General features: G+C 39.8%; 1 protein-coding gene across 2 annotated transcripts in view; it reads left to right on the top strand.

Annotated features, from left to right (window-relative positions):
* Nucleotides 1–24182, top strand: part of LOC139630312 (collagen alpha-1(VII) chain-like) — a 52598-nt gene extending 28416 nt beyond the window's left edge. The window contains exons 62-115 of one of the 2 annotated variants that reach the window (XM_071493618.1): nucleotides 556–636; nucleotides 755–790; nucleotides 2059–2130; nucleotides 2272–2316; nucleotides 2720–2755; nucleotides 3127–3162; nucleotides 3571–3675; nucleotides 3759–3824; nucleotides 4301–4336; nucleotides 4424–4459; nucleotides 4552–4599; nucleotides 6273–6308; nucleotides 6626–6742; nucleotides 6827–7036; nucleotides 7125–7160; nucleotides 7247–7291; nucleotides 7404–7520; nucleotides 7606–7677; nucleotides 8143–8187; nucleotides 9048–9083; nucleotides 9978–10013; nucleotides 10110–10154; nucleotides 10246–10278; nucleotides 10406–10468; nucleotides 10605–10640; nucleotides 10891–10971; nucleotides 11834–11902; nucleotides 13532–13567; nucleotides 13727–13786; nucleotides 13900–13944; nucleotides 14029–14064; nucleotides 15418–15453; nucleotides 15537–15596; nucleotides 15705–15830; nucleotides 15919–15990; nucleotides 17118–17153; nucleotides 17250–17309; nucleotides 17429–17473; nucleotides 18312–18347; nucleotides 18868–18903; nucleotides 19232–19288; nucleotides 19391–19462; nucleotides 19616–19687; nucleotides 19812–19847; nucleotides 19952–20032; nucleotides 21278–21331; nucleotides 21581–21634; nucleotides 21742–21804; nucleotides 21901–21963; nucleotides 22109–22225; nucleotides 22920–22997; nucleotides 23396–23449; nucleotides 23583–23631; nucleotides 23826–24182. In XM_071493618.1, coding sequence (XP_071349719.1) covers nucleotides 556–636; nucleotides 755–790; nucleotides 2059–2130; nucleotides 2272–2316; nucleotides 2720–2755; nucleotides 3127–3162; nucleotides 3571–3675; nucleotides 3759–3824; nucleotides 4301–4336; nucleotides 4424–4459; nucleotides 4552–4599; nucleotides 6273–6308; nucleotides 6626–6742; nucleotides 6827–7036; nucleotides 7125–7160; nucleotides 7247–7291; nucleotides 7404–7520; nucleotides 7606–7677; nucleotides 8143–8187; nucleotides 9048–9083; nucleotides 9978–10013; nucleotides 10110–10154; nucleotides 10246–10278; nucleotides 10406–10468; nucleotides 10605–10640; nucleotides 10891–10971; nucleotides 11834–11902; nucleotides 13532–13567; nucleotides 13727–13786; nucleotides 13900–13944; nucleotides 14029–14064; nucleotides 15418–15453; nucleotides 15537–15596; nucleotides 15705–15830; nucleotides 15919–15990; nucleotides 17118–17153; nucleotides 17250–17309; nucleotides 17429–17473; nucleotides 18312–18347; nucleotides 18868–18903; nucleotides 19232–19288; nucleotides 19391–19462; nucleotides 19616–19687; nucleotides 19812–19847; nucleotides 19952–20032; nucleotides 21278–21331; nucleotides 21581–21634; nucleotides 21742–21804; nucleotides 21901–21963; nucleotides 22109–22225; nucleotides 22920–22997; nucleotides 23396–23449; nucleotides 23583–23631; nucleotides 23826–23842 — 3225 coding nt within the window. In that variant the 3' untranslated portion in view covers nucleotides 23843–24182. Of the gene's footprint in view, nucleotides 1–555; nucleotides 637–754; nucleotides 791–2058; nucleotides 2131–2271; nucleotides 2317–2719; nucleotides 2756–3126; nucleotides 3163–3570; nucleotides 3676–3758; nucleotides 3825–4300; nucleotides 4337–4423; nucleotides 4460–4551; nucleotides 4600–6272; nucleotides 6309–6625; nucleotides 6743–6826; nucleotides 7037–7124; nucleotides 7161–7246; nucleotides 7292–7403; nucleotides 7521–7605; nucleotides 7678–8142; nucleotides 8188–9047; nucleotides 9084–9977; nucleotides 10014–10109; nucleotides 10155–10245; nucleotides 10279–10405; nucleotides 10469–10604; nucleotides 10641–10890; nucleotides 10972–11833; nucleotides 11903–13531; nucleotides 13568–13726; nucleotides 13787–13899; nucleotides 13945–14028; nucleotides 14065–15417; nucleotides 15454–15536; nucleotides 15597–15704; nucleotides 15831–15918; nucleotides 15991–17117; nucleotides 17154–17249; nucleotides 17310–17428; nucleotides 17474–18311; nucleotides 18348–18867; nucleotides 18904–19231; nucleotides 19289–19390; nucleotides 19463–19615; nucleotides 19692–19811; nucleotides 19848–19951; nucleotides 20033–21277; nucleotides 21332–21580; nucleotides 21635–21741; nucleotides 21805–21900; nucleotides 21964–22108; nucleotides 22226–22919; nucleotides 22998–23395; nucleotides 23450–23582; nucleotides 23632–23825 lie in introns of both variants that reach the window. The other variant, XM_071493619.1, reaches the window with a different exon arrangement.
* The last annotated feature ends 363 nt before the right edge of the window (nucleotides 24183–24545 follow it).

The following is a 24545-nucleotide window of genomic DNA, read 5'->3' as shown; positions in this document are numbered from 1 at the left end:
TGCTATAATGACCCATGTAATTTTACCAATGTTGAAGAGAATTAAGGTCGGCATGGTGGTGCAGTGGTTAGCACTGTCATGCTGTGTCTGCGTGGGTTCCCTCTGGGTACTCCGGCTTCCTCCCACAGTCCAAAGACATGCACATTATGTTAATTTTTGACTCTAAATTGCCCGTAGGTGTGAGTGTAAGTGTGGTTGGTTGTTTGTCTCTATGTGTCAGCCCTGTGATAGACTGGCGACCTATCTAGAGTGTAACCCACCCTCGCCCAATGTCGGCTGGGATTGGCTCCAGCACCCCCTGTGACCCTGTATGGATAAGCGGTATAGATAATGAATGAATGAATGAATAAATGAATGAATGAAGGACTGGAAGGATTTTCTGGTGAGTTGCAGGTCTCACTGTCCTTCATTCTGTTCCCCATTCAGTAGATTCTCGGTGAGAAGAAGTGCAGAGGGCCTGGCAGAAAGCCTCCTTGAGCCACTTTAACTGTTCTTTTAATGTTTCAGACTGCAATTTAAACGTGGTCTCCTAACTCGGAATCTCTGTGTGATCAGGGAGAAAGAGGTACATCTGGGTTAGATGGACGTCCAGGTCTGGATGGTAAACCAGGTCCTGCTGGACCACTTGGACAACGGGTACTTGAGTTTGTGCCTATCTATTCACCAAACTATAAAACACTGCATGTAGAGTCTCACTGGATAATGAATGTGTGTGTATCTGATGCATCATATTTGTTTTTTCTTTGTGTTATAGGGTGATCCTGGGAAACAGGGGGATCCTGGGAGAGATGTGAGTTTCCTTTTTCCAATGTGTTTATGACACATGTATTGGCCCTGAGTTCTAAGTAATCATTTCACAGTAAATGCTAATATGTTTTTTTCATGCCCACTTCTTCAGTAGTGAGATCGGTAATTCTTTAGCAAGTTGTTTTAAACTGTTTATGTTGTTTTCAAATTTTGATCATACTATCTTTGTCTGTATCAAACACATTTTTAGTAAACACTTACCTGCCCCTGAATTGCTACCACATATATGCACTTTAACTATACATGCTGCAGAGGGCACTGTGGAGATGTTGAAATTTAGTCCTCACTCCTGTGGTAAGTTGTATAGATGGACTGTAGGGAAAGTTGTCTCCAGTCCAGTTTTGTATGAAGGACAAAAAATTATGTAAGTATAAAAAATAATGAAATACATAAGTAAATGCAGAATAAAAACATTTTGGAAATGAAAGAATTGATATATTTGTGTTTGTTACATTTATTTATGTGTGCATTTCCACATTTATTTATTTATTCATTTATTAAATTAGCAGCCCGCAGTCCAGTACTGTCAGAGTTTCTCCTCTCCAATGTCACCAAGTGCTTGCTCATGGAAAGAACTGATGGGTTTCCCTTTAGAATATTCTAAGGTTACTTTGTAAAGTGCCTTGAGATGGTGTATGTTATGATTTGGTGCTATACAAATACAATTCAATTAAAATGAATAACATCACTTTAGCTAAATGGCTAGTAGCAAGCTTAAGACAAAGCTCCTGTGTGCTGGTAAAGTCAGGGCAGTAATAGTCGATCCAGTCACACCACTGTAACCAATCGGGATTTAGACTGCATGAGTTAGGACCACCTAATTAACAAACAGAGACAGAAATATATGAATAAATAAATGTAGAGATATATAAATAAATAGTTAAATAAATATAGAATTCAGAAATAAATTAGATAAATGTAGAAATGCAGAAATAGCATGTTTCATTACCAAAATGTTTTTATTTTGCATTTATTTACATTAACATTTATTTTGTGACTATTGTGCAACTGCTGCTGTACAACCAAAACAAATTGTAGTTGGAATTTCTGAGATCTACTTTGCTATGCACGTTTGGTTTTGTTGGAAGATGTAGAAATGCTACTCATTTATTTGCAACAACATTGTAACACTACTATATTTTACATTTTAAGCATCTATTTTAAATGAGCCTCCCCATAATATAGTCTGACTAAATTTACTAAAAAGTGAGACTAAATGATTTACTCTGGTGTGCTGGTCTGTTTCACCAGGGCTTACCAGGACTAAGAGGGGAACAGGGCCCCCCAGGGCCTGTTGGGCCTCCAGGCATTGCAGGGACACCTGTGAGTACACACATAAATGTAGACACACACACAACCTTTTTTGGGGTGGTTTTCTTCCATCAGCCTTGTTATTTTTTCAAACTCTGTGTTTTCAGACACATTTAATTAACTCTGTGTGTCATTATCCTTGTTATATTTCAGGGTAAAGCAGGTGAAGATGGCAAACCTGGGCTTCCTGGCAAAACGGTAGTTCCTTACAAGCACTTGTCTCAGATGGCATACTCCTGCATCCTGAATATAATATACTCTTCCTTTATAATATACTGTCATAGTGTAATATGACAGGTTGCACATTTTGAGTGATTTGACTTTGATTTTAATATTGATTCCATTTAGTAAGAGTATGAACATTGTAAGTAGTGTGTGTTTTTTCTCTCACTGTCTCTCTATCATTCTGTAGTTGGTAATGGACTTGACATACTCTTCCCTGTAAATTATGTTTACTGATCAAAAGTAATGCAGACATTGATTCAGGATTTGCTAAATAATGGCTGTCTTAAGTGAGCCTCTAAAGCAGTGGTAATGAAGACTGACCATTGTTCAGTTTGTTTGTATACAGCCCATAATGCATTTTTTTTTCCCCATACAGGGTGAGGATGGAGTGCCAGGTGAAGATGGAAGAAAGGTTTGTGGCTGTTTATCAGTCTATAAGATCACCTTGCACTGGCAGGATGAGTTTTAGTCAAGGAGTGTTTTTGGATATGGCTTAATAAAATACATATTAAGTTATTAACAATATTTTGCTATCTAATCAACATTTTTTCAGCGTTTTCTCACTGTTGTTGCACAAAAAGCCTGTAAAAGTGCAGTATATTTAACAAATTATATGCAATATTTTTGTTGGCGTTTTGATTCCTCATTGGTGCTTTCGTAGAAAAAAAAGATAATTAAATAAGATCCATTTTGTTCAAGTAAATTATTGATAAAATTGATTGTAAAGATTGTGTTGGCTGTGTTACTACTTGTAATCTGACACTGCTCTTCTTTAATCTACAGGGTGACAAAGGAGAAGCAGGAGCAGCTGGAAGAGATGTTAGTCTCTAAATTTCTTTCATGTTATTCTTCTTCTAATGTGTTCTTGTTGTTACTTTGTTTCTGTATTGCTCCTGACCTCCTTGACTTTATTGTATTGCACATTAGCTGTCCTCTTTCCTCCTTTCTTTTCTCCTTTTTACTTTACCCCACAAGTGTGTATTTATCAACTGTAGCTTGCGCTGACATTGACGCTAGCATCTCACTCTCACTGCTGAATCAATAGGCTTCTCTGAAGCAGCTGTATCAGTCTTAGCCTTTAGGTGTCAGCCACTTCAGAGACGAATCCAAAGGAGCGCCAAATGTCAGCGTGCTGTTTTCATGTGCAAATTCATATTAATTCAGCCTCTTGTATAATGCAGAAGGAAGTAACGCAAAGTCTCAGTTGTGTAATTGCACATTTTCCAGGGCCGTGATGGGCTGAAAGGAGATCGGGGCCTTTCTGGGCCTGTAGGCCCCTCTGGTCCTCCAGGGCCACCTGGGGTAGCTGGCAGCATTGGTCCTCCTGGACAGGTGCATCTGATATTGACATATATTAAAATTATTATGAGTAGAAATGATAGTTTGTCATTACTGATCCGTGCCCTTTCTCTCAGGTTATATATGTGAAAGGAGTTGCAGCAGCTCAAATCCCAGGCCCACAGGGGCCTCCAGGAACCCCTGTGAGTGTGCATGACTTTGCAGCATTCTGACATTGTTAATTACATTCTTTAAATGTATATTACAGTTTAATACAAACATGACTGCTTTTCATGCATTGTGGTGTGTTAGGAATGATATAGACCTCTGAGGGCTAATGTGCATGAACAGAAGAGATTTCCCATATACACAAAACAATTCATCTGCATTTAATTATGTTTTTCATAGAACTCTGTTATATGTGTTTGTTCCTTTTTTTATGTGTCATCTGAAGTTAATTTCATAGAAACATCAAAAAAGGAGCAAAGTAAATATTAGTTTGATAGTATTTCTTCTGTGTATCTAGCTCTTCTGTGGTGATTTTATATCAACAGCATCATCCCCCACATATTGCAGCAGTGATATCTGTTTTATCTACATCTATGTCTGTATGCCAGTGCATCCCTCCCACACTCTCATCTTTTGGTGTTTTTATCATTGTCCTTGCTCTGTCCTTCAGGGCGTCCCAGGGATCCCGGGAGCTGTGGGAGTCAGGGTAAGTCTTAGTTGTCTTTATTGACCTCAGTATGTTTAGGATTAGTAACCATTTAGTTTTTCTCACCTTATAACTTTCTTTGCCCAGGGAGAGAGAGGTCCTCCTGGCCTTAAAGGTGAAGCTGTAAGTTTTTCCAGTCCCGTTATAGTGAAAATGTGACATGATTAAGGCATCATGTGTTTTGTGTTGACATTTTGATACCTTTTTATTTGAAGGGTGACCCAGGAGAGGATGGGGCGCCGGGCAAACCTGGGACAGTGGTGGTAATAATAATAAAGTGACACAAAAATATAAATTGTCAATATATTGGGATGATAAAACACAGCAACATATCAAACATTCATAAAAGCTTTCCAGTAAAAGATGGTTTTAAGAAGAGTTTTAAAAGACACTTAAGATGCTGCCTGTCTGATCACAATAGGTAGACTGTTCTACAGTTGGTAGCTCTAACAGGAACATAGGAGGTCAATGATTTCGTTTGGAGCAAGGCCATTTAATGCTAAAAGGTGATAGTAGAATTTTAAAATCAATGTGGAATGTAACAGGCAGCCAGTGTACGTTGGCAAGTACTGGAGTAATGTGTTATCACTTGGTGCCAGTCAACATCTGTGCAGCAGCATAGTTAACCAGCAGGAGTGGGTGAAGAGACCTCTGACTGATGCCAGGATAAGAAATGCATTACAGTAGTCGAGACGAATGAAAATGGTAAGGAGACAGGAAGGTAGGAGGTAGGACAACACAACACACACTGACTGGACAACACATTCATTTGAGCATCAAAAATAACTAGATAGATATATGTAGTGGATTGCTTGTTTTTGGTCAAGGAAACAAGTTTATTAGAAGCAGGCTGGTAAAATTTGTGGGACCAACAGTTATGACCTTATTGAAATTTAAAAAGTTTTGGGACATCCAACATTTAACATCACTGAGACAGGCAAACAGATTATTAAGGGTGCTGGGGTTATTGGTTTGAAGCAGAACATATAACTGCGTATCATCTGAGTAAGAGTGGTGGGAAATAGCATGGTTCTGAATGATCTGCGAGGAAGCATGTATATTGAAAACAGCAGGGGCATGCATAGAGCCTTGAGGAACACCACAATTAAAATGAGCAACAGAAGAAGATGAATTTGCTGTGACAACAGAGACGTTTTGATTGGAGAGATGTGAACATAGATTTAAGACCAACCCAAGTTTACTGACCGTGCAAGAGAGTATGATATAAATTGACAATTTAGAAATTAGTCTCTACTTATGGAGTAATAGGGGACCCAATTTAGATTTTTTTCAGAAAGGGCTGAACGATTGCATGTTTAAAACAAGTGGGAAAATTATTAGTTAAGAAAACTGTTAATGATTAGATGCCTAAAATGACCAACACAGGAGTATCTCTTTAAAGGGCTTATCTGAGATATCAAGACCACTGGTAGAGGATTTGATTTCATGAATATTTTTATCTAGTGCTGAGATGTTAATGGTTTGAAACTAGGAAAATGAAGGAATATTATTTTTGGAGGTAGGAAGATTTTAGTTATCAGGTAAGATTTGTGACTGAATGCCCTTTATTCCCCCAAATTAATTTCTCTGTCTAGTCATTCTTGGGTGCAAGATCTGTATTGGATGGACAATCGAGAACAGAACTGATTACATTAAATAAGACCCTGGGGTCGTGATTGTTTGTGGATATTATGTCAGGAAAATACGCTGGCCGTGCATCTTTTACTGCATTCTGATAGTTTGACATGAGAGCATCGAAGGAAACAGTAGATTTAGTTTGCTTCCATTTCCAATCTAACTTTCTACATTGTCATTTCAATGATTGAGAGTGGTAAAACATAAGTGCCATCTGCAATGACTGAGCTGGGACTTGAGGAATCATTTATTGTCAATGTTTAATCTTTGTTGAGTGATGTTTCTGTATTTCTTTCACCAGGATGTACAGAAGGCTCTGGCCGGCTTCGGTATTCAGGTATGTGGAGTCCCCATAATTATGATTTGCAGTTCAATATTTCTGTAAAATGTTTGTTTGCAGGACCTTTAAAGCTGTTGAAAGATTAATTGTTTCCATTATATTATGTTATTTAATTCAGTTAATTTAATAATTTCAGAGTTCATTTTAAAATGATGGTTTGACCTTACATTTTTAGACTTAGGAGGTGAAAGTGACATTGATTACCAGCCTTGTTTAGTGGTGTAATGACATCAAAAGCATTTCAGAGACAGGCACCTGTGGCTCAAAGTTATGAGGATCATGCCAATGATTTCCCTTTTCTGCCCTCCACACAGATGTCTGATCTGAAGGTGGTTGTGGACAGGAAGGACAGCGCACTAACTCAGAAGGCAGAAAGAGGTGAAAAAGGAGACAGGGGGGAGCCAGGACAGAGAGGACCATCTGGTGCAGATGTAAGTCATTTATTTATGTATTTTATATTAACCTAATTCAGTTGTTTTAATTTTTTTTTCTTCTCATTTCCTGTTGAATGTTAGGGTTCTCGTGGTTTTCCAGGAGAGAGAGGAGCAAAAGGAGAACAAGGGGAGCGAGGACTTCTGGGAGCACCAGGGCCTCCTGGTAGAGCCATTGGAGAACGAGGACCAGAGGGGCCTCCAGGGCCTGCAGGAGAGCCAGGCAAGCCAGGGATACCGGGTGTTCCTGGGCGAGCTGGAGAACTGGGGGAGGCTGGAAGACCGGGAGATAAGGTGAAGTTTAGAGCTGAGTGTCAACAGATTAAGAGTTTATCCTGGACTAAACAAGACTCTGCTAATATCATGTTTGTGTGTGTTTCAGGGGGAGAGGGGAGAGAAAGGTGACAAAGGAGAAGCTGTAAGTGCACATGTTAGATTGATGTAGTCAACACATCTCAGCTAAACATCTTCAAAATCAACTGAGAATTTCTTTCTTTTTGTCAGGGAAAAGTTGGGCTAACAGGGCCAGCCGGCCCACAAGGTCAAAAGGTAAACAGCTTTTCATCCTTGATGTAGTGAAACCCTGGTGATGTAATATTTGTTAAAGAGAGAATATAGAGAGAAAAAAGAAAAAAGACATTTGTGTGTGTCTGTACTGTAGGGAGCATCTGCTGATTCTGTACTGATTGGTGCGCCTGGCGCCAGAGGCCCTCCAGGGCTTGCAGGACAGAAGGGAGAGCCTGGTGCAACAGGAGAGCCAGGACCCAAAGGAGAACAGGTAAGATGTACACATAATACAAATCATACAAAATAGCATATCCATATTATACATCATCTCATGTGCTATGTAATATTTCTTAAAGGGTTTTGTGGGACCTCGAGGTGATAAAGGAAACAGAGGAGAGTCTGGAGAAAAAGGACGCGATGGCTCATCGGTGAGTTGGCTCCCAGATGTAGTGAAAAGTGAAAAGTTCATTTTTTGTTGTTACTACTCTACATTTTGGAAAATATATTTATTTGCTTTTACATGAGAAGACTAACAACACTAATTTCTGTCCACTAAATATTACGCTACATCCAGCAGCTGGTTAGTTTAGCTTAGTAGAAGAAGTTTGGGGGATAGAGTTTGCCTTGCTCTTTCAGAAAGTTATAAAGTTTTCCTACTAACACTTGCAAAGCTCATTAAGTAACACATTATGTGTTGTTTGTTTAATCTGTACAGAGACATAAGTGCAAAAACAACAAAGAAAAATGTTTTAGAAGGGGTACTGATCTTCTCATGTAACTTAAGTATATTTCCCAAAATGTCAAACTGTTCCTCTAATGTTTTACTCAGACTTTCAAGACCTCATGTAAAATTATATTTCTTAGAAGAAGCAATATGTGGTTTGTAATTTCAGGGAACACCAGGAGAACCAGGGAAACCTGGTCAGGATGGGAAACCGGTAAGTAGAGTACTGCATGGCTAAGTTATACTTTTGATATTGAAACTGATTGATTATATTGTGCTTGAAATTTTTTCATTTTGATGAAATAATGATGAATTTCTTTTTTTACATTTGTGTGAATATTTCTTTCAACTGGCGTGGTAAGTGTGTATTTTATGACAGGAACCATGTTCAATAATAATATGTACTTAATGATATAGTAATCTACCCATTAACCTACAGTGCAGTGCTATTTAAGCTGATGAGTATTAATGCATACAAAAAACAACCTGCTCCTGTTTACATTTAAAAAAATATGAAACCAGCAGAATTCCTTCTATCAATGGACATGATAAGGTTTCATCTTTTCCCTTACAGTAATTACTAAAAAGTCCAAACACACTGCTGGGAATTTTGATGATATTGTTGGAAATTATATAGAACAAAGAATTATGTTTGTGTGGATGCAGAGGAGAGATATTGGAACTTCCTCACATTTTTTGTTTCCTTCCCTCCATGTTGGAGCAGGGCCCAACAGGGCCCGCTGGTCCTCGAGGGCAACCAGTGAGTAACCAGTAACCCAGCAAAGGGGTCCTCTCTTAGGCTTGACCTGCAGAGTAAAACCACTGGGTTTGCTGCAAGCGTGAGGCAGATGGAGCTCTCTTTTCCCCTCCTTGGGCTGAAGCTTCATAGATCCTTAGACAGTAACCCTTTGCAGCTGTGCAGCTAACACCTCACTCTCTAACTTCCTCTCTCTCCTTATCTCTGTCCATTTCCTTTCCTGTGTTGTTTGTTATCTCTCTTCCAACACTGATCTCCCCCCACCTGTCCTCCCACTGTCCTGTCATCCACCTTCCTCTCTCTTTCATCCTCTCCAGGGCCTGCCTGGATTCCCAGGAGTTCTAGGCAGACCGGTAGGTTCTCTGCTGCTGGCTGGCATGCTTGAGCTCTGGAGAAAGGAGGGTTGTCCTGTCCGTGTGGTATCAGATACAAGTGGGAGTGGACCAAAGATGAGGACATACCTGTGTGCTTTATTGTATTATACTATATCTAAAATACCACAGATTTTGAGGAGATGAAAGTTAGTCAGCTGATATCTTGAGCTCAAGTTCTCACCAGGATCCAATGTACAATAGTAGGAGGGAATACTACATTGGGTTGACTCCAAAAAGTACTGTGTTGTCATTTCGCTTGAGTCGGCTTATTGTGCATGCAGCTGTGCCTGCAATCTGTTATGTGCTTATCCCTTGCATAGCACTGATTTTCAGCTTTGTGTTTGTATTGTCCTACCTGTTGTGATGAGTCAGATGTTTATGAATTCGTATGTAGTATTTGTTGAAAATAACTTAATTTTTTGTCGAAAATAAGTAATTTCCCGAAATTGAGTTGACCCAACTTAATTTTTTGTCGAAAATAATTTCCCAAAATTTAGTTTACTCAACTTAATTTTTCCTTTAAAAATAAATAATTTCCTGAAATTGAGTTGACTCAACTTAATTTTTTGTCGAAAAAAGATAATTTCCCGAAATTGAGTTGACTCAACTTAATCTTCCCTTGAAAATAAATAATTTCCCAAAATTGAGTTTACTCAACTTAATTTTTTGTTGAAAAAAGATAATTTCCCGAAATTGAGTTGACTAAACTTCATTTTTCCTTGAAAATAATTTATGAACTGAAATTGAGTTGACTCAATTTTTGACTTAATTTTTTGTCGAACATAAACGATTTCCCAAAATTGAGTTGACTCAACTTAATAATAATAATATATTATTATATGTGAATATGCAGTATATGTGTTTTGCTCACAGGGAAACCCAGGAGAGCCTGGCATAAGGGGGCCAACTGTAAGTACGACACATGATGAAGCATGCATGCACATTCAGAGACTATTATTAACAATTAACAACAGCAGTTTACATGTTGAATTTTGTTTTAATCAGGGTCCCATGGGTCCCAATGGGCTTCCAGGTCCAGCGGGTGTAAAGGTGGGTTCATTGCAGATTTACTGTGAATTGAATGACGTGGTATGTTTTCTACTTTGCTGGCTTAAGTCATAAAAAACTTTGTTTTTCACAGGGTAATCAGGGAGAACCAGGTGTTGGTATCCAGGTAAAACAACTACAGTAGTATTTTAATTGTTTTAGACAAGAGATTCAATTTCATTAGTACTCAGTCATATAACAATGGAGACAGTGGAGTTGTCAGCAGTGTGTGAGTTTGTTTCTCCTCTCTGCAGGGTCCTCCTGGTGCACAGGGTAGCACAGGTCTGCCAGGACCGCCAGGTCCTCCAGGAGCTGTAGTGAGTGTTTCTGTAAATCTTTGCTTCCCTTCAGGGAAAAACAGTTTTTATGTTTTCTCATAAAATCCATTGGAAACCTCATGTTATGTATCACCATTCTATTCCTTCATGCCACTGTATTTGTTTCTCCCTCCAGGGTCCACAGGGCCCTCCTGGACTGTCAGGGCAGGTGGTGAGTATGCATTCCATAGTGAGGAAGTGTAAAATTACTCCAAACTAACCCATTTTATTGGGCATTGTGTGAAAACTTCGTCATCCATGTTTTCACATCATTTGCAGTATTGGAGGTGAATTGGACACACAAGTGGAGACAGTTGCAAAGATTTTTTTAAACTTCTTTAGTACACCCAATAGGAAATGTGACTGCACATGCTTGTTATAAAATGCATATCACATCTACTGAAGTACATTCTGCTCCTCAGGGTGAGGCAGGTAAACCTGGAGTTCCTGGTAGAGATGGGGTCCCTGGCAAAGAAGGATTACCAGGATTACCAGGAAAGCAGGTGTGTGTGTATAAGTATGTGCTGGTGTTTATGTTGTGTCATGTGTATATGTGGTGTGCACCGTGCTGTTTTTATCTGGTGTTCCTCAGTGTCATGTCTCGACACCGGCGACAGCCAGGGCCAGAGGCACTATGTTTTCGGTTGTCTGTCTGTCCATACATACATACATACATGCATGTGTTTATACCTTCGTACGTATGCCCACTTCTAACACCTTATGGGAATTTCTTCAAATATGGCACAAATGTCCACTTGGACTCAAGGATGAAATCATTTGATTTTGGTGGTCAAAGGTCAATGGTCATGGTCACGATGATCTCATAAAACACGGTTTTGGCCTTGTGAACGATACCTCAGTAAGACCTTGACAGAATTTCTTTAAATTTGGCACAAATGACCGCTTGGACTCAAAGATGAACTGATTAGATTTTGGTGGGAAATGGTCAAAGTTTAAAGTCATTGTGACGTCACGTTCTTGTGAATGCAGTATATCTAGAATGCCCTGAGGGAATTTCATTACATCTGGCACAAACATTCACTTTGATTCAGAGATGAACTGATTAGAATTTGGTGGTCAAAGGTCAAAGGACACTATGACCTCACAAAACATGTTTTCGGCCATAACTCAAAAATTCATATGCTAATCATGACCCAATTCAACTAAAATGTCTATAAGGATAAAATGAAGTGGTGTCATTTTATATCCAAATGGTCAAAGGTCAGCTTCACTGTGACATTATAATATTCTGCAAAAACACCTCTGGTTATTATTCAGTGCTTTATGACCATATTTCCTGCAATTTGGCTGGTTGCAGGAAACAAACACGAGGTGGTAATTCTATGTTTGTAAATTGTTTCTCAGGGTATTACTGGACCTTCAGGCCAGCCCGGCTTAAAGGGAGAGCAGGGAGATAGCGGTCCTCCAGGAAAGGTGAGAACATGCTGTATCTACTGAGCAGCCCCCGGAAAAAGGACTGTCAATAAAATTGTTTTTTTGCTTTTATTGGATATGATCCAGGCCACAGAATGATTTTCTGCCTTAAGTGATGAAAACGTAAATGTAGTGCTATTATTAGCTTCCTACTGTGAGAGTTTCCATCTGATGCACAGCACTAAGTGTCCACCTGGGGCTGGAGCCACCTGTACTGCAAATGGTGTGCCGTGCCATGCACACATCCCTGCAATTGGTAAACTTAAAGTTGGTCAGGAGTCCCACTGTTGTGATTTATATGTTACTGCTAGCTGTCACTATAAACTCTGACATTTTAACTTCCACTTTATGTAGCCAAACACACGAGACACATTCATCCCAACTGCCAGTGTTAAATTAATTTATGTCTATCAGTGAGATACCTAAAGTAATATTAGATATTCCGCATATTTGGCTGTTTTTTGAGCTGGGATTTGGCAGTAATACAAGAACTTCATCTCTCCATGCAAGCTGTCTCAGTGGGATATCTCTGTTATGTGACTGTTATTGATTGACATTCAAAGAGCAAATTCTCTGGCACTTGGTGACCCAGTAAAATGGGTTTTCACACGACTGAAACGTAACTAATCACTCTTGCCTGTGCTCATATGTCTATTTTATCTGGTGCAGTACAGCCCTGGAGTTTGTTTTTTGTAGAATTTTAACAAAATAGGGGAAAAGCTTGTAGAGACTTGTAGTACTTCCTACTCTTATGATGACAGCAGAGCTAACTATGAACAAGAATTCTAGCTTAATCCTTATATAAATGCTTGTGTAGTATTAAAGCACTCTACCAGTCTATAGTGTGGCAACTGGTCTGGATTTCTTTATGCCTTTTAAATCATCTGTAGTATATAGTGAATGTGAATATCATGTGAATGTCATTTTGGACTCTATCCCTAGATATAACAAGAAAGATAACCTAGAGAGCACTCTTGACATGATGTCATTTTGCTGTACTACCTTCTCACACTGAAATATTTTTACCTGCCAGTCTGTGTTTGAATGACTGCACACATCTGTGAATAGGGATTGACTTAGATTGACAAAGCCTGCGCCTCTTCTGCCAATGTGGATCTCAATTAAGTCAAATTCAGTGAGGCTGAAAATGACTTTCTCTAAACAGGGCTGATCACAACATGAAATAGAGTCAAAATTATCATCTGTTTTTTGCATTTTCTTAAACGTGGATCAATACAGCTTTTTTATTTTGAACATCAGAATCATTACACTGCAGATACCAACACTAAAGTGACTACTTTTGTCTTGTTAACTTTTATTAAACTGCTGCAAAACAATTAGAAACCAGTTCGAATAAAAATCCATCCTGTCAGCTGTACAAGGTTCAGCACCTTGGACAGAGCCACACTGACACTGTCAGTGAGTTCACCAGTTTGATAAACTGCCAGTTAACACATGTCCATGTGCTCAGCAGCTCCACCATTTGCTCACACTCACACAAACACACAAAACACAAAGATAAAGTGTCATTACCTTGTCTTTTAAATACACGTCTTTTTATGAACAAGAAGCCACATATTGCTGCACAAGTAATTCCTGTTATTTTAAAATTTCTCTGCACTCTTACAGGCAGTGGCTGGACCCCCTGGACTCAAAGGAGAAAAGGTGAATGGCTATGGCAACATGGGTGTAGCTACATCAACCTTTTTTTCTATTTTAGCTGCAGCATTGACTGTTGCAAAAAACTAAAATCTCATATATGAAGAAATAGAGCACAGAAGCTGAGTGCAGCTGACAGCATTCTCCTGGTTCTGATCGATGCAGGGTCTTCCTGGTCAAACACTGCCAGGCACAACTGGAGAGAGAGGTCTACCTGGGGAAAAGGTGAGTCTGACCAAACCATTAGCACTGGAGGCTCACTCCCAGCAAGGGACACAAGACAGCGTGAAAATGTTAACTGCTCTGTCATCAAAACTGTCTTACCTTCTGTCATTCAGGGTAACAGAGGGGACAAAGGTGCTGCTGGCATCAAAGGAGAAAGAGTGAGTAAAACCATGCTGCAGGTCAACACACATATTTATTGGTCACATAACATGTTAATAATGTGTTATCTGTGGTCACACTAGGGAGTGGATGGTGAACCAGGAGAGCCTGGAGAAGATGTAAGTAACCGTTTCATAGTTTGGTTGTAGACTTGTGCTAAATATTCTCTCACACTGTATATGGTTTTGTTGTTTGTTTGTCATTTATTGTTCATTGTAAAACTACATTATGATCTATCAGTAAAGTTTAAAGGCAAACATTAAAGTATAATTTCTAATGTATAGTTGTGTCCATGAGTATTTGGACAGTGACACAATCCTCATAATTTTACCCCTGTACATCAAAACAATGGACTTGAAACAAAGTAGGTTAGTAAGGAGAGGGAGGAAAAGTCATCTGAAGGGCAGATGGAAAATTGCAGGTCTGGAAAGATGAAGGAAGGAGCAGAGATTGAGAAGAGATGAATTGAATCAGGGGACAGAGGGGACCGGTGCAGCTGATTGTGACATAACAGTTAAGGGATTGCAGCCATTTTTAAGTGTTGGTAGCTGTTCATGGGAACTCTCAATCTGTGGTCCTTGAGGTGTCGGTGCAAGTGAAGGAGACCATCATCAGACTGAAAAGACAACAAACCTACCTATGTCAAACCTCAGAGCTAGCAGACATTTTAGGAGTGGGCAAATCAACAATTTGTTATATTCTTAAAAAAAAAAGGACTGCTCGGTGAGCTCAGCAACACCAAAAAGCCTGGAAAATCACAGAAGACAACTAAAGTAGATGCAGGATTCTGTCCTTTGAGAAGAAATACCACTTAACATCATCTAGGCAAGTCAAGAACCTCGAGAAGTGAGAAGTGCAAGAGTATGGGGAAGGAAAGGAACTGCTCATGATCCAAAGCACACCATCAAACATGGCAGTAGATAGTATTATGGCATTAGAATGTATGGCTACCAATGGAGTTTCTTGATAATGTGCATGCTGCTGGAAGTAGAAGGATGAAATCTGAAATGTATGGGCCTATGCTAGCAGCTTAGGTTCAGCCAAATGCTGCAAAACTGATAGGACAGTGCTTCACAGAAAAGATGGATAATGACATAACATACTGCGAAAGCAACCCAAGAGCTCAAGGCAAAGAACTGGAATATTCTTCAATGGCCAAGTCAGTCACCTGACTTGATGAGGCTTGTTAACTGATTTCACCCAAGGAGCTGACAGTACACACCAATACTGATGAAACATGTCTTGACCAGCATAATAATGCATGCCGAACTGATATTTGGGGGACAAGTAAAATTTTGCATCAGTATTTAAATAAAGAGAAAATGTTGTACTTTATTATGATTCATATTAATAAAGAAGGCAATAATTAATATTTTTTGGTTTCTTTTCGATGATGTGTTATTGGTGTGGGTCTTATAAAAATCCAAAAACACAATCTTTGTCTCACTCCCCCTTATTTGTTTTTCATGCAGGGTGCACAGGGACCTCCTGGGCCAAAAGGAGATAAGGTAAGCTTTTGTTGTGTGTTTTATTAATTTGCCTGAAATAAAACAAAATCCATGTGACAGTTATGACAAAATGTGTGTTGCAGGGAGAGAAGGGCATAGGACTGGCGGGTCCTCCTGGTCGTGTTGGACCTCAAGGTTTAAAAGTGAGTAACAGCATGTGATGCAGCAGAGGGTGATTTATGTATTTACCTCTATAATCAGTTAGTGTGGTTTACCAGACAGGCCAAAATCTAACTGTGACTGCATTACAGGGGGATCCAGGCCTTCCTGGTCCAGCTGGTCCCCCAGGGCCACAGGGGAAGTCAGGTGATGCTGGGCAGCCTGGTCCAAGAGGAGAAACTGGACAACCAGGACCTCCAGGACCACAGGGGGAGAGGGTTGGTGGAGCTGCTGATCACACAGTGCAGTATGCTTTTAGCCTTAATCACTGTTGTGTGTTTTTCAACTACTGGGTTTTATTTTCAGGGACTTCAAGGCTTTGCAGGCCGTGCAGGAAATGTTGGAGCTCCTGGTCCTCCTGGTCCTCTTGGACAAGCAGTGAGTTTAAATCATGGTTTTATTAAGAGCTTTGGCATACAACTGTGTAAAAGATTTGTATTTTCAGTGGGGTCCCTTGGTTAAATCAAGTTTTAAAAAAGTTAACGGGGTCCATTTGCATGGTCAAGAGTGCATGTCACAAGTAGATTTAGGGTGTTTCCATGTCACTTTCTTTATTATTATGGTCATAACAGTCATTGCACCAGACGCATGGCTCAAAAGGGTTGTACTTAGTCTCTTGATTAATCATGGGAGTGTTTTGGGCATAACATGCAATAAACCATTCGGAGTGCACTTTGGCAGATCGCTATTATAGTGGTGCAGTGTTTCACACAGAGTTAGATTCTATTTGTGGTGAGTTGATGAGATATTGTGATTGGCTAGTGAGACACACACACACAGCAGCTCTGTGCGCCCCATGGGGCAAAGAGAGGCTGTGTGGATCAATGCACAGCTCTACAAATAAGTAATGACACAAATCAAAACATTAGACATATTTTATATTATATGATGAGAAGTGTGAATAAATCTTTAATTTTTTTTGAAAATGAAATTGTGGTGGAACAAATTAAGCGGATGGATGGGAAACACTGTGGCGGATGTCATGGATGTCTGCTAGTGTTGTACAACACACAATATGCCACAAATAATGCTCCAAGCTTTTGCGAGCTGTCATGTTCCACTTCACTTATCCTAACATATAAGCGCATTTTCAGCACACTCTGCCTGTGTATAACAGGCATGTTATGCACCTGCCCATGTGCCCACCTGCCCTTAAAAGAACAGTGGAAAACTGCGCCACTGACCAAAGACCAGGTTTACGCTTTCCGCTGCCTCAAGATAGCAATGTGTCAACAATGTGCCTGACCACACCTCAGGACCAACATGCCCATGGGTGCTCAGAGGGGTGCAAGTATATTTGCATTTTAAACGATGTTGGCGCTGGATGGAAAAGTGACAACGGCGTAGGTCTGAAACTAGCAAAGACATTTAACTTAATCTTTGTGCCACTTTGCGCTGGGTGTAAGATAGGACCCAATATGTCTGAGAGAGAATGAGAGAGAAGTGGAAGAATAGGATGTAAGATATATTTTATAATTTTATATGGTCAATATCTTGTTTTCTAGGGTTCTCCTGGCACCAACGGGGTGAAAGGTGACAAGGTGACTATCCAAGCTGACATGTATTTCTTTCTACCTGCTCAAATGTTTATGTTTTGTTTTTTTTTAAGGGTATATATGTATAATTTCTGTTGCCAGGGGGAAGTAGGTGTTGGTGTCCCAGGTCCCAGAGGAGAGAGAGGAGATCCAGGGCCCAGAGTAAGACACTGGATGCACTGCTGTATCAGTGAAGTTGTGATCTAATATGGACATGCCTCTGGAGGATAGAAACTAACACTGTCATGTTTGTGTGTCTTCTTTTGTTTGTCATGTTGTAGGGCGAGGAGGGTCGTGCTGGCTTGGATGGGGAGAGAGGGCCAACAGTAAATATGAGACGTTTCCTTTTTTATCCATCACTCAGGAACACAACATGCATCAACAGAACCTTTCGACCAAAGCTTTCAGGATATCTCTCAAGACTTCAGAGGCAGTCTGTGTGGAGGCATAGAGAGAAAAGGAGCTGAATAAAATTTTTATTTTTTTAAATTTCCATGTAGTTATTATGGAAGAGCTATTCTTTGAAAGGACACAATTCACTTCTTAGACTAACTTAACTAATTATACTGTTCGTCCTTCCTTGCAGTGCTGCAACATATTATCTTTTTTAAGCAATTTCAACAGGAGTCTAGTCTACCTGTCATCACTGTTTAGTCAGACTTCAAAGGAGCTATTTGCAGGTTTTACTATCGCTATATAGCCAACATTAGTATTAACAGCTGTTTACTTAACATTCTTGCCAAGAACATCACGCAAACATTGCGCTGACAATACAAGTAGCAGTACTACTTCTTCAGGGCTGACTGGAAAGTGACTAGTGGTTAGCATGCTAACTTCAGTAGAAGAAAAGAAGTGATAAAAATAGAAGAACAACAGGGTTTTTTTCCACTGCTGAAGAGAGCTCTTGGTGAGTAAATTAATGAAGTTTGATGCTGAACTTACAGTGTTTCTTCTAGACTGGCACATAAACAGCTATTAATACTAACATTAATGGCTACATAGCATTAGCAAAACCTTTAAATACTGGGGAGTTATGACATTATTGTATTTTCAGTTTTGTTGTCTGACAAAGGAAAACTGGCTTAGGGTCGAAACAGGCATTGTCATTTTTGTTATTGTGATGCCATATATAATGGCGCATTTGTGTGTCTGTGTGCTCTTCAGGGTCCTCCAGGGATTCGTGGTGGTCGGGGAGAGAAGGTGAATACTACCAGTCCCTTCCCATTTATATGTGTCATTTTGCCTCCACACCAGCAACAGCCAGGGTTGTCCATCTGTCCCATCCTTGTGAACATGATATCTCAGTAATGCCTTGAGGGAACTTCAAATTTGGCACAGACATTCATTTGGACTCAACGCTGATCAGATTTTGGTGGTCAAAGGTCAAGGTCACAGTGACCCCACAAAACCCTTCTTAGCCATAACTCAAGATTTCCCGCAGCAATTATGACAAAATTTCACACTAATGGTTAATATTTTCTATCATTCTGGATAAACAGGGATGTAACCTGAAACTAGTCGAGGCGGAGGCATACAACCCTGATTGGGGTACTTCTAGTGGGCTGGATGTGGTCATTGATCAGGCTGTAGGGGTTTGGCACTGTGTAGTTCCTAGATCAGCTGCTAGTTGTGTCCCTTGAGCTTTCAGGTCATTTTAAGCATGAATGAATGAAATGTTTTGCTATCAATGTGTTTTTTTTTTTTTTGTTTTTTTTGTCAGGGAGACATCGGACTGCAAGGTGACAAGGGAGAGAAGGTGTGTGCAATTTAATATCTAATAAGATCCAATACTGCTCACTCTCTTTCTCACTCCCTCTCTCACTTGTCTATTTGTTTATATTGGTAAAGACGACACTGTCACAAAAATGGAGGAGGAGGAAAGTAAGACATGCTGTGTTGGCAGTGGCTGTTTTAGAGATTTACTGTGTTGTGAGCAGAGGGAATATATGAATACACACAATGTTAATGAGTTGGGATACCACAAGTGACACAGCTGTAAAAAATCAATACATCAAACACATTGTGTATTGATGTTTTGGCTTTGGGCTGAAGCCAGATGTTTACAGCTGTACTGTCACTCACAGGGGGACACTGTGCTGGTTGGAGGACCTCCTGGAGAAAAGGGCAACAAAGGAGAAACAGTCAGTGAACAGTTGGATGTGTCAAAGTGTTTATTATAGTAAAATCTCCACTTAAGTTCTTGTTATGTATTTTTGTTCTTACATGTTTGGTTTCTGTTTCAGGGTGACAGAGGACCCAAAGGTGTGCAGGGAGAAAAAGGAGGGAAAGGTCAAGAAGGACCTCCAGGGGAGCAGGTATTTAACTTAACTGTAATGCAAGCAGGAAAATATGACATGTAAGCGATATTCTGATATTGCAATAACCAAAACCCCTGATGAAATGTTATTGTATTGATATTGTAAATTATCAGTATGTATGTTTTTGTATACGTGTGTATTTAACATCAGGGTCTGAGGGGAGAGCCAGGAGAAAGAGGATCCACTGGATTCCCAGGTGCCCGTGGCCCTGGTGGACAGAAGGCAAGTGACACTGTGAATTTAATTGTGATTAAATCAGTATCATAATTAATTGCAAAGCCAGTCAGTCATCAGTGAAGGTAATAATTTCACTGCCATAATTACTAATTCTGTTTCCTCTCTGCAGGGAGAAGCCGGTCAACCTGGAGTACCTGGTGAATCGGTCTGTGCTTTTACTTCCATCCAAATACAGCTTCTTCACTTTCTGTGTGTGGTTGTCTGTCTTTAGTTGACAGAACTGTGGAGGATTTCTATTTTTTCTTCCAGGGTTTATCAGGAAAAGATGGAATGCCAGGACCTAGGGGCGAGAAAGGAGAGATTGGTATCATAGGCATGAGAGGAATCAAGGTATTTTCAGTGTTTGTGTGTGTGCATGAAACAGTGTTTGTTCATTCTGTGCGATTTCAACCTTGGAGCATTTTTAACTGAATGTCTGCATCTTGAGTTATCAGATAAAGAAGCTGAACAAATGTTCATGACAGCTCCAAGATGTCCTCTCAGAGAAACACAGATTTTTAACATAAAACAGCTTTATTCAGTGTTTTTATCAGATTTAATCACGGGGTCTGGTTGTTTTGGAGAGGAGGAGACATCTGCAAATAATCTGGCTTCCTGTAGAAACCTCCTGAACGATTGCCACTGAAAGAATACTAAAAGAGAGAAGCTGACTGCAATGATGGCAATAATGGTGAAGTTTGCTGACTTTACAACGTCACCAAACTATATCTTCTTTGATTGTTTTGATTGAGAGACCCCCTAGCAGCAGAAAATTACATGTGCGTTTAAAAGTTGGTTCCATTTAGTTGATGGAAAGGCAGTCTTTCCATTATCATTAGTTACCCAGTCCTGGATTCTGGTCTGTTGAACAGTTGTTTTAAATTTGAGAAGAGGTGTAAGATGGGGGTCAGATTTAATACGATACATTTAGAAGCAAAAATGATAATATGTAGTTCCCCTCTTGTTGCAAGTGAAGACCAGCCCATTTTTTCATATAGTACACAGTGAAGAGTATGGTATTTATCTCCTGTAATGAAAGGCAAGTAGAAAACTCAGCTTCAACAAGGTGTAGACTGAGCAGCATGGGAGTGCAGGATATCTCCTGCCCACTGCTACTAACACATTTTTGTGTGAATAATGCTTGGAGTCTCACTGTTACCCTGTAATAAAGACTCAAGTTCTCTGTGCTCACATAAAGATAATACCAGTGGGCTATTGAATGTCCAGGCAGAAACCATGCATGTGGATTTAGGGTGGCTGGACCAAACAACCTCATGCCTCTCCCAGTCCACTGCAGCTGTACTGCCATTTATAATGCTTTTACTTGTCATTACTGTCTGAACAGCCATTATCACGAAATGATAGTTCTGTTCTATGTCTTATCCGCTGTTGTTGGAAATTTGTTGCACAAGGTAGTTCATGTTCACTGTGCATGGAAATACATATTCATGTGCATGGTGATCAGCCTGACTGGCATCTGAAAAGACTGTCTGTGTACGGATGTGATCTGTCTGATTGGTTTGGTGCATTTTATCCCTGTGTGACTCACAAGTTTCTTCACGTGTCTATGTCAATGATGAACTTATGTGTTTCCAGGGTGACCGAGGACCCAAGGGGGTTTGTGGAGCCGATGGACCCAAAGGAGAGAAGGTGAGACGGGATCAGAAAGAAAAATTAGATATGGTTGGAGGAAGAGGACAATGACTATGAATTAAAAAAATTCAAAGTGATAATCTTATACAGTGGGGGTTTCATTGTTTTATAATAACAAACAAACAGAAGCACATTAACAGCCCTTTGTTGTGATTATATGTTAAACTATGATAGGTTAAATGAGTCGTTGTATGAGTCATATTTTATGTGTTAAGTAAAAGAATAAATAAATATCTTTGTGTTCAGGGGGATTCTGGAATTCATGGACGATCAGGCCTACCAGGAAGAAAAGGTGAACAGGTATGACTCATACCTGCATTTAAAATAGGCATCATGTGGTGTATTACATGCCTTTGAGCATTCCTTAAAGATTGTTCCTCATCGGACATGCTTTCTGTTTTTTCCAGGGGGATCTCGGACCTTCTGGGGTCCCAGGGGCCCCAGGAAAAGAGGGGCTAGTTGGCCCCAAGGTATGTACTACATCATAACAAACCTTTCCTTAAATTTTTTTCAAACTATAACTGTCTCTCAATGTGAAATCGAACTGCATTTCTTTGTCTATGTAGGGGGACCGTGGCTTTGACGGGGTTCCAGGATCCAAAGGAGCTCAGGGAGAGAAAGGTGAAAGGGTAAGTGTGTAACTTTAACTTTGCTACCACTATATACATATGTAAGTAACCTCTTTTTTTCAGACTATGCACTGTGCCTAGTCTTCATATTCTACATGTGCTTTCAGAAGCATGGTGTCACTAATCCTCACTGTGCTTTATGTAGGGTCCACCTGGTGTACCTGGTCCTCCTGGTCCCAGAGGAGTGGATGGGGCCCCTGGCCTTACTGGTCCCCAGGGACCAGCTGGTACTCAAGGCCCTGAGGGGCTCCAGGGACAGAAGGTGACAATTAATTCTTGATGATAGATAATTCTAAACTTTGGTCATGTTTTATCTGGTTATTATGATCATTATTATTATTATTATTGTTATTATTGTAGAGGTCTATTGCAGGGAAGAAAAGTGAGGATATAGTGACATTTAAACAATCCCATGTTACATCCGAAAATTGGTGCAGCATCACTTATGACTGAATAGATTTGATTGTGATCTAGAAAAAATAGTGTATAATATATATATATATATATATATATATATATATATATATATATATATATATAAAGATCTGAAGTTGAAAAAAAAGATCTGAAATTGAAAAAATAAGATTTGCAACTGCAAAAAAATATAAAATTCCAGAATTGAATCAAAATTATATTTAAACTGAAAAACACACTTATTTTTAATTTGAATTAATTTTTGTACTTTCAGTTTAAAATTTAAATTTTTCATTAGAAAACTACTGGCCCTGATTTGGCTCCATAAAAAGGTCACTGTGGCTGCAAAAATATGTTTTTGTCCTCAACTGTAGAATTCACACACTAATTAACCGCAACTGGACTGGTTGGGGAGGCATACAACGTTGAGGCAGTAATTGTAGTTTATTTACTGTTATGTTTTATGCTACATTATGTCCACCACATTAAGTGTCTACTGTAGATGTGTCATATGTTGTAATGATGTTTTGTGTGTTTGTTAGGGAGAGAGAGGACCAGCTGGTCCTGCCATGGTCGGTCCACGCGGTATCCCAGGTATCCCAGGAGAGAGAGGAGAGCAGGTTGGTATCACACTTAGTCTCATTCTGTCTTTTGGTTGTTTTCTTGGTAACCATCTTAGAAAGGAAACTACTTGCTGAGGTCAGAAAGTAGGTGTGTGTGCCTTCATGAGCTCCTCAGTGACAGGCTTTGTCACTTTCACAGTTAACCGTATAAACCAAAAACTGTTATTTAAAATGACGACCACATATTTCTGTATTGAAGCTGTGCTGATTGAATTTTAGGACCAGATAGGAACCATGTACAAGGACACATGATATCAAGAATGACAAACCAAACACATTTATTTACTGTGTCTATGCAAGTTACTATTGCTGATTTAACTTTGCATTTAGTTCATGTGCTGCACCTGGTCTCAGTCTAATGAATAATTGTGTTGCAATACCTGTCCATTTTGCAGGGAGACATGGGCCCAGATGGAGCCAAGGGAGACAGAGGAGAGCCAGGCATGACAGTCAGTGCTTGATCCTTACTGCAGGGCACAATCTGAAGACGCTGACACCAAACAGCACACACATGCACAGTTGTTATTGGGGTCGTGTTTCCAAGTGAATTTTGTCTTGTTTCCATCTTTATTTTGATTTCAGGAGGATGAGATCAGAGATTACGTTCGCTCAGAGATGAGTCAGCACTGTGGTGAGTCTTTTATGCAGCCTGCATTGCCAATTTATAAAGTTATCAGATGTTAATCACAGCACAGGTGTCATGGCCTCATGAAAATATAATACAAAAAACCTATAGTGAACTGCTCCAATGCCATGACTCTTCAAACTGACCTTTATTATTCCCTCCCTTTCTGCCACCCTCTGGTCCATCTGTCTGATCCTCAGCGTGTGGAGGTGAGTGAGCCATTCGACTGCAGCAGAAGAGAGAAAAGGGACAGAAGGGCTGTGATTTAGCATGAGTCACAGCAGTATACTGTACCTCATCTGCTACTGCAGAGTCTATAGTGAGAGCAGTCAGTGTCACACTATAGTGAGCATCACTATACTACAGCATAACGCAACAGTGTGAAATGCACTGTTTGTCCAGGTTCTTTTTCATATAAACTCTTGAATAATATTAATACGCTCTGAAAATTGGCCTGAAACATCTACTACTGTGTGTGGGATTTTGTGATGTTCCTTATTCTGCCTTTTATTGTTGCTTCATTTGACTTTTGCAAGTTATCGTCATATCTCAGTCTCTTAACACTAGTCTTTGTCAAGAAATTTTTATTTGCCCATATGAAATGCTCTGACTTATTAAAGAGCATGTTGTTCTAGTTTACTAAACTAATCCTAGTTTGGTTACCAGGATAACCCTGGTTCTCTGAAAACTGAGTGAGCTATCTCATTATGGGAAGCACCATTTGGTGTGGCTAATCATGGAAGCTTCATTACCACCACATCTGTCAAGGGGACAGACTAATCATCTGAGCTGCATGATTTAGCCCATCCCCTGTTATACCCAACTGCAGCCCTACACGGCATTCTGAATTGTATTTCTTCCAAGCGCCCAACACGTGCAAACAGGGCAGTTCTGTGAGAAAGGCCTACTTCACTCAAAGT

Source organism: Trachinotus anak, unplaced genomic scaffold (genome assembly GCF_046630095.1).
Source record: "Trachinotus anak isolate AG129_WGS33_773 ecotype Australia unplaced genomic scaffold, CSIRO_AGI_Tana_v1 ptg000013l, whole genome shotgun sequence".
NCBI lineage: Eukaryota > Metazoa > Chordata > Actinopteri > Carangiformes > Carangidae > Trachinotus > Trachinotus anak.
Note: the sequence above shows the minus strand (reverse complement) of the source record. Positions and strands in the feature narration are given on the sequence as shown.